Source organism: Musa acuminata, chromosome BXJ1-8, assembly GCF_036884655.1.
Source record: "Musa acuminata AAA Group cultivar baxijiao chromosome BXJ1-8, Cavendish_Baxijiao_AAA, whole genome shotgun sequence".
NCBI classification, from domain to species: Eukaryota; Viridiplantae; Streptophyta; class Magnoliopsida; order Zingiberales; family Musaceae; genus Musa; species Musa acuminata.
Genome location: NC_088334.1, coordinates 37,198,519 through 37,206,846, shown reverse-complemented (window position 1 = coordinate 37,206,846; position 8,328 = coordinate 37,198,519). Strand labels below are relative to the sequence as shown.

At 35.7% G+C, this 8,328-nt stretch overlaps 1 protein-coding gene across 4 annotated transcripts; it reads right to left on the bottom strand.

Annotated features, from left to right (window-relative positions):
• Positions 1–3,172: 3,172 nt before the first annotated feature.
• On the bottom strand, positions 3,173–8,035 carry LOC103994902 (uncharacterized protein At1g10890). Of its 4 annotated transcripts, none has more exons than XM_009415362.3 (5): positions 7,948–8,035; positions 7,631–7,763; positions 7,094–7,309; positions 4,000–4,219; positions 3,173–3,628 (listed from the first exon to the last, which is right to left on the bottom strand). In XM_009415362.3, the coding sequence occupies exons 2-5, from the start codon at positions 7,741–7,743 to the stop codon at positions 3,362–3,364; spliced, it is 816 nt and encodes a 271-aa protein (XP_009413637.1). In that variant the 5' UTR covers positions 7,744–7,763; positions 7,948–8,035; the 3' UTR covers positions 3,173–3,361. The 4 variants fall into 4 exon arrangements, with proteins under 4 accessions (XP_009413637.1, XP_018685154.1, XP_064935589.1 ...); XM_018829609.2 differs by having other exon boundaries at positions 7,631–7,833; positions 7,948–8,013; XM_065079517.1 differs by having other exon boundaries at positions 7,951–7,971.
• Between the last annotated feature and the right edge of the window lie 293 nt (positions 8,036–8,328).

Genomic DNA, 8,328 nt, shown 5'->3' with positions numbered 1-8,328 from the left:
TTAAAGGGCATCCCCATTGTACGGGATTTTTCAAATGTTTTTCCTGAAGATCTACTTGCATTGCCACCAAATAGGTAGATTGAATTTACAATTAATCTTTTACCTGACAATGCACCTATTTCTAAACCCCCGTATAAAATGACACCAATTGAATTGGAAGAATTAAAGAAACAGATCCAAGAGCTTTTGGACAAGGGTTTTATTCGACCCTTTGGGTGCTCCTGTCCTATTTATGAAGAAGAAAGATGGATTTATGCGACTATATATCGATTATAGACAACTCAACCAAGGGATCATAGAAAATAAATATTCCCTTCCCTGAATATATGACCTATTTGATCAACTTTAAGGTACTCAGGTATACTAAAAAATTGATTTAAGATCCGGGTATCATCAACTGAAGATAAGGGAAGAAGGCATATAAAAAACTGCTTTTAGAACAAGATATGGTCATTATGCATTCTTATAATACCTTTTGGACTCACAAATGCACCGGCTACCTTCATGGATCTTATGAATAGGGTGTTCCACCCTTATCTTGATAAATTTATAATTATGTTCATTGATGATATCTTGATCTACTCCAAAAGCAGAGCAGAGCATGAACACAATCTTAAGACAGTTCTGGAAGTCCTAAGGCAAGAGAAACTATATGCCAAATTAAGAAAGTATAATTTCTCGCTGAATGAAGTTATGTTTCTCAATCATGTAATTTCGAGTGCTGGTATATCTATTAACCCTCAGAAGATTGAAGTTGTATTAAAATGGAAGCAACCTTCAAATGTTTCAGAGATTAGAAGCTTCTTAGGTTTCGCTGGATACTATAGAAGATCCGTATAAGGCTTTTCAAAAATAGCAGCACCATTGACCAGGTTGACACAAAAGAATATAAAGTTCATGTGGGATGATAAATGTCAATGAAGTTTTCAAGAATTTAAGAATAAATTAACTAGTGCTCCTATCTTGGTGATTCCTTCAAGGGGAGAAGGTTTTATAGTGTATAGCAATGCCTCGCTACAAGAACTTGGTTGTGTTCTAATGCAAAACGAGAGGGTAGTTGCTTATACATTTAGGCAATTAAAGCCTCATGAGAAGAATTATTCTACTCATGACTTAGCTAGCAGCTATCATTTTTGTATTGAAAATTTGGAGACGTTATCTCTATAGACAAACTTTTGAAATCTTCATAGATCATAAGAGTCTTAAATATATTTTCACACAGAAAGATTTAAATATGAGACAAAGAAGATGGTTGGACTTTATAAAGGATTTTGATTTTAATATCAACTATCATCCTGGGAAGGCTAATGTAGTTGTTGATGCCTTAAGTAGAAATATCTATAGTCTTGTAGCCTATATGAATATTCAAAGGAATTCTATAATGATGGATTTGGCAGACTTAAAACTTAAACTTTTATCAAAGACAAATGAAGGTTTTCTTGCGTGTTTGATGGTACAATCATATTTGGTAGAAAAGGTTAAAGAAGGTCAGAAGGAAGATACATATCTTCAGATGTTAGTTAAGGAGATAGCTCAAGGATCTAGACCCGAATTCCTCCAAGCCGAAGATGGTTCTATTACATTCCACAATCGACTTTGTGTTCCCGAAAGCCATCCAATAAAGATACAATTATTGGAGGAGGCATATAGATCAAAATTTAATATTCATCCCGGGACTACTAAGATGTATTGAGATTTATACCAAAACTACCGGTGGCGTGGTATAAAGAGAGATATAGTAGAATTTGTTTCTAAATGTCTGATATGCTAGCATGTGAAGATAGAACATCGAGTACCTATGGGAAAATTACAAAGAATTTTAATTCCTGAATGGAAGTGGGAGCAAGTCACTATAGATTTTGTGACAGGATTACCCAAGATTGCGAAAGGATATGATAGAATTTGGGTAGTAGTAGACAAGACTTACTAAATCTGCTCACTTCCTCCCTATTAACAAGTATTCATTGGATAAATTAGCAAGCTTATATATTAAGAAAATTATTCGATATCATGGGATGCTAGTTAGTATTATCTCATATAGAGATCCAAGGTTCACCTCTAAGTTTTGGGAAAGTCTGCAAAAATCTTTAGGCACACAGTTAAAGTTTAGTATAATTTTTCACCCCTAAACTGATAGCCAATCTGAAAGGACAATATAAACTCTTGAAGATCTCTTAAGAGCATGTACTTTGGACTTTGGTGGGAGTTGGGATATGCACTTGCACCTAATTGAGTTTTCTTATAATAATAGTTACCACTCTAGCATACAAATGGCTCCATTTGAAGCTATTTATGGAAGAAAATATAGATCACATGTATATTGGGATGAGGTAGGAGAACGGAAGCTTTTGGGACCTCAATTAATTCAAAAAGATGCTGATAATGTTTGAATTATACACTAAAGATTATTAACATCTCAAAGTCGTCAGAAAAGTTATGCAGATCGAAGACGAAGAGATCTAAAGTTCGAAGTTGGTGAGCACGTCTTCTTAAAAGTATTGCCAACCAAGGGAGTCATGAGGTTTGGTCAAAGGGGGAAGTTAGCCCCAAGATTCATTGACTCATTTGAGATCTTACAAAAGGTCGAGTGTGTGGCGTACATATTAGCATTGCCCCCAGCTTTGGCTAGTATTCCTACTTTAGCGAGTGAGGGACACCACTCCATCCGCTATTGGGAGTGCGATATGAGTTTGCTTCCATCCGTTGTTGGGAGAACACAAACTCATCCCGTAAGATAAAACCTCTCTATTCGCTATTGGGGGAGTACTCAGGTATTTGATATACGCCAATTGAGATGATTAAATTTTGATTTTCAAAATAACCTCTCTCTAGTACTAAATTAGATCTAGTACTAAATTGAATTCTAGTGGAGAACGAACCTTCCTCTACTGCTAGGTAGAGCCACTTGAATGATTCTTGAAATTAACATCATTATGTTTAATTTTCTACTTGTGATTTGATGAATAAAATATAATAAATATTTATAAATAATAAATAAAATAATATTTATCTACTTGGCTCGTGTGGAAAGATAAAAAAAAAAATTCACACCCACCATCTCAATAGTTCATGTAAATCCACGGGTTTCTAGCAGTACTATGGTACCCTCGAGTACCACGTTTAGAGCTTGCACATTCCAGAATAAATCTAAATCAACAGTTTCATGACAAGCTAAGAGAAAATGAATAAGGAGAATTAAAGATGAAGACTAAAGTCTGATTTCCAATGATCTCTACAAATTAAGGTCCATGTGAGAGATCTTCAGCATTTGGCAATTTAGCTAGTACCAGTCCAATAACTATCAGAACAACCAATAACAAGAACATTTATGATTAGAAAGCCAAACTAATTTGGGAATTTCTCACTTCAAACCTATCCCAAATGATAACTTTGGCCGAGACTTGTTTTTACCCAATAGCTTCATCTGATTCGCCTTCTCTTCTTCTTCCTCCATTTTCTTTCTTCTCATTGCTTCTTCCTTTTCTTTCTGTATTTGTTCCAGTTCCAGATACCGCTCCAACTCTTTTTGCTGTCGTTCTAAAGCTTCTCTCTTTTGAGCCTCCTCCACTCTTCTCCTATTTTCCTCGAGCATCTTATCCAATTCCTCTCTCTCCTTCCTTTCTTGTTCCTGCAAGGCCCAGCATAAAGCACAATGAGCAACAAATGACAACATTAGAAAAATAGAAAAGTCAATAAACCCATTCAAGAACTAACATGTCATATCACAAACTACTGGTCCAGTAAACTGCTATCGAAGGGTTCCATAGCAAGAACTGCTGTTTAAAATTTAGGTGGCTTAAAGCACAGCTAGCTCAGTTAAAAGTAGCAATTTTACAATATTATATGTCACCTGGCCGCAGTTAATCGAAACCTGTACAAAACTGACATTGTCATTGCATTGAGTTCTTGATAGAACAACTAAAACTTGGAAATAAAAATGATAAAGAAAACATAAGCATCAAAATATCACATGATACACGTATTAATTAGGGAGCTTACCGCTTTCTTCCTTGCCTCGATAAGAACCTCTTCCTTTTCTTTCTCAAGTTGGGCTTCAACCTCATCAAATAGTTTTTTCCGACCTTCAACAATTCGTCTTTGTATTTCAAGCTTAACCTCATCAGAGTTCAAGGACTCCTCGACTTTCTTTCTAATGGCTTCCTCAATTCTTTGAGCAGTTTCTTCTTCTAAAAGTTTCAGTTCTGCTTCCTTCTGACGCCTGCTAGTTAAATTAGGATGTTAAAGACCCTTAAGTAAACCAACAAACAACAGTGAGTTGATAAATGTTCTTGGAGGCCAGATAGACAGCCTTATATTAGATCAGCAAACAGCATGATAAACAACATTTATCATGACTTGCTAAATGTTCCTTTTCATCCGTGACTACATATTAAACACAAGATTATGCTTTTTAGGCATACCTCTAAAGAATCCAGATCGAAACAAATGAGTTTTCAAACTGGTGAACAGTAGATAAAGCAGGCACCAATTGCATCATGAAATATAACATGTGGAACTATACCAGTAGCTTCCTTCAGAAAAGCCTGTGGAGGAAAATGTCAAGTAACCTGTGGCAGGTTAAAACTAATCACTTAAATACTTCAATTTCTCCATTAAAGCACAGCTCTCATATGCAAGGTAGAGACAATGGGATGTGACATTTGCTTTTTTTGAGTTACAAAAAATGCTGAGAATTTTTACTTATAAAAATCTAATGAATAAACAAAAATCGGTGCAAGCTAATGCAGAGTAACCATATAATCTAATTCATGATAGTTTGGTCAAATTTTATTTCACATATGCCATGACAATCACAATCATGAATGTCATTGACCAAACCATTTGATTTCTTATTCCTCAGTAATGTATACTTGACGAACAATGAAAGCCCTACCAAGATTATCTTTCTTGTTTCCAAGTAACGTGTGACTTAAAGAGTGCATACATTTGATTACTGGAGCAACAGAACTGTTTTCTGTCCAAATAAAGCTACAACAAAAATGTTGTTTCATAATTCATAATCTAAGCACACTTTTGGTGGAAAAATTCATCATCAAATTTTTTAAAAAAATTGAATAAGAAGTTTATCTGCACTTTTTTCTATAGAGAACTTCTCATGTTTCTTAGCATCTAATTTCAATTCCTTGTATATACTGATATGTGATTACTAGTTATCTAAGATTTGGTGATAAGTGCAATGTCTTAGATAATGAATTAAGAATATATTTCTTCAGAGTAAACCTCAGAAAACTTACACACAACCTCATTCTTTCCATTTTCAACAAATTAGCTCTTGCATTTTCTTATCTAAAAACAATAAAAAAAGAAGAAGAAAAGCTTGCTTCTAACACTACCATGATTTAAAATATTGAGCAGCCACTCGAATCGGTGACATATGAGGTCTGTCAAACACTCAAACAGACTTCCAGGAACCAGGTTCCACCAAGGAACTAAATATGTTACAATTCAGTGTTTGTGTTCCAAAACTTCATGAGAATAAGAAATAAGGATATCAGGAGATCACATCACAAAGCAAGCCCATCATGGTGTATCTCTAGACATTCTAAAGCCTTTCAAAAACTTAAATCTACAGATGAAGGATGGAGCCATTCACTGAGTCTCACAAGAAAAAGATAACACATCTATTGAAAATCATAGAATCTAGTTTTCAATGCTTTTTCTCCAATTCACTTCCTACTGATATTGCAATTATTTTTCCAATCCACACATCCACACTAATATCATACTCAAAAACTGTCTTTGCTTTTACCGAAGATAAACGAGGCCCATCTTGCCAATCACATCTGCTGCCATATATGAAAATTTTCTTAGACAATCATGATCATGATGGTTAAATAGCTCTGGGTCCCAACTCCAGCTTCCTTTTACAGTATGGTGCCTCACATATAAGATGCAGCAAAATCTTACATTCGGCTTTAGGACATGATACTGTATATCATCACCCTATGTCTCAATTAAAAAAAAATCTAATAATTAGAAGGTACCTTATTTTTGTCAAACTGCTCATAATGTCTTTTAGCAAACAAGCCCATGAAATCTCATCCACTTTCCATCTATTCAATTATGATCTCATCATGAGAAGACACCTTGGCTAAGGTCAGGCTGCTTTTGCACTAACTGGCTGAGAAGCTAGTTACAAAGATATACTAACTAATGCCCTGAAGCAAAATTTTCAATTCTGTTGCATAATAATGAAAGTGGATGAGTAGAGTAGACTACCCAAGACAAAAACACTTTACTTCTAATAAGTCCAGCTTGCAAATTGCAACAGTTCTTTTACTGAAACTCATCTTTATAAATTGCTCGAATATTACTTTATGCAAACCACGATGGCAAAATATACCATTGGTAGCTTCTATATGTGAATTCCACTTTTTTATGAGAGAATTTTAGGCAAATTTGATTCTCGATGAACAATAGTGGATATTAGCCACAAAAGCTCCATGTTCAAGAAAGGAAAGGAGGGAGGGATGTCTTTAGCTAAATCATTTCTAACAGATGCTCTTCTGTAAATTGGAGGTCCAATAGTTTGTGCATTTACTAAGTTCAATGAAGTTTTGACAAAGGCAGATATTTGCATAATCTTAAATAGGTATTGTTTCAACCACAAATCACTGGAAGACTCATGAGCTAGGTTGCCTCTTTTAAATGAGTTACTTAAAGGCTATAGTCAAGATCACCTACCATAACAATCAACAGGTTTTGATCCCCAAACTTCATATACATTAGTAACAATCAACCATAACCAAGCTACCAAGCCAACCTCTTAAAGGAACATTATTGGAAAGCAGTACTGAAAGTTGTTGGCATAGAGACACTTAGAAATGGTTTACAATACGTGACCCTTCATACAGTAACCATGTCATATATGTGATATCAAATTTGTCAAGCTTTAAGAAGTATATATATGGTTGGGCAAGAATGTAAACATATTATAACTTCAAAATTTTGTTTTCTACATGATGATTGCATTAAGAATATTAAGACAATGCAAAAAACACACTGAGCTGTAGTACAAGCATTGTAAGCATGACAATGCAAATGCTCAGCAAAATAAAGGGTTAGCATTTACCGTTTCCTTTCTTCTTCCTGCCTTTGTGTCTCAAGAGCAGTTTTTCGCTCTATGGACCCAAGACTAGGACTTTCAGACTTGTTGATGGGCAAACCTGACATGCTCCTACTCCTTCGCCTTTTATGTCGTCTTAGTGATGGAGAACGACTTATCCGCCTCCGAGGACTCGGTGAACGGCTTTTATGCCATCTTGGGGAAGAAGAACGACTTTTCCTCCTGAAAAGTACAAATAACCGGCGACTTCACATATAGAAAAATCTAAAAAAAAAAGTGAACTTAATTCACCTATTCTACAGAATAACCTTCACTGATCCACTTCAGACAAAAAGATGTAAACCATACAAACAAATTTAAAAGTGAGGAGTTCCCACATGCTTTGCATGAGGATTTTCATTCCCTTCTCTCTAAGAGAGGAATAGTAACCTTAACTAGATTTTGACTGCCATGGGATCTTTGAAACGAGATTCATTAGAACAACGGAATCAATGAGACAGTGAAACTATATGCTTGGCTTCTCATGGGAGCAAAAGAAATCACCTATAAGAATAAGGGGAGCGGCTGCGATCCCTTCTGCTTCTCCTGCTGCTGTACCTGGGAGAAGGAGAGCGCCTTCTCCGATACGAAGGAGACCGAGAGACCGTCCGTGGCATCTCTCACTCGATCAATCGATCTAGTAAGGAAAATGCCCAATTGTTAACCAACCAAACGAACAAAACAAGATCCCCTCGTCTCAATAAACCCTATACACGATCAAAGAGTGCAAGAAAATCTTTGGATCAAGATAAACAAGAAAAAAAATCGTCTTTTCGCCAAGAATACGCCTCAATTTGTCGAGAGATTGGACGAGAGATTACCACGGCGAAACGAGTCGTTGCCGGAGTGGAGAGAGCGAGAGAGAGGATATAAAGCGTTCGAAAGCGTAAAAGCGAGACAAGAGTCCAGGAAATGCATTATGTAGCTACGAAGCCCTAAGTATTATGGCCCGGCCCATATAATATACATTTCTTTGCGGGAGTTTCGACTAAAAATCGAAATAATTATTGTGTGAATTATATATATGATAAATTCCTAAAAAACCACTTATTTTCAATTTTTTCCCAATTAGTGTCTTTTTTTTTTCAATGTGTCTCTTATTTCCTAAAAAATAAAAACTACCACTAGCTTCCATCCCTCGTTCATTGTTTTGAGCTTTCATCTCTCATTCGTGGCCTCCGACCTATTATCCTCAATTTTAC

What these genes read in the sequence shown, in the direction of transcription:
- LOC103994902 (XM_009415362.3), bottom strand. Translation starts at nt 7,743, where the DNA reads ATGCCACGGACGGTCTCTCGGTCTCCTTCGTATCGGAGAAGGCGCTCT. An exon ending in CAGGAAGAAGAAAGGAAACG is followed by an intron (nt 4,220 to 7,093) that starts GTAAATGCTAAC and finishes TTTAACTAGCAG; the next exon opens with GCGTCAGAAGGAAGCAGAAC. An exon ending in TCGAGGCAAGGAAGAAAGCG is followed by an intron (nt 3,629 to 3,999) that starts GTAAGCTCCCTA and finishes TGGGCCTTGCAG; the next exon opens with GAACAAGAAAGGAAGGAGAG.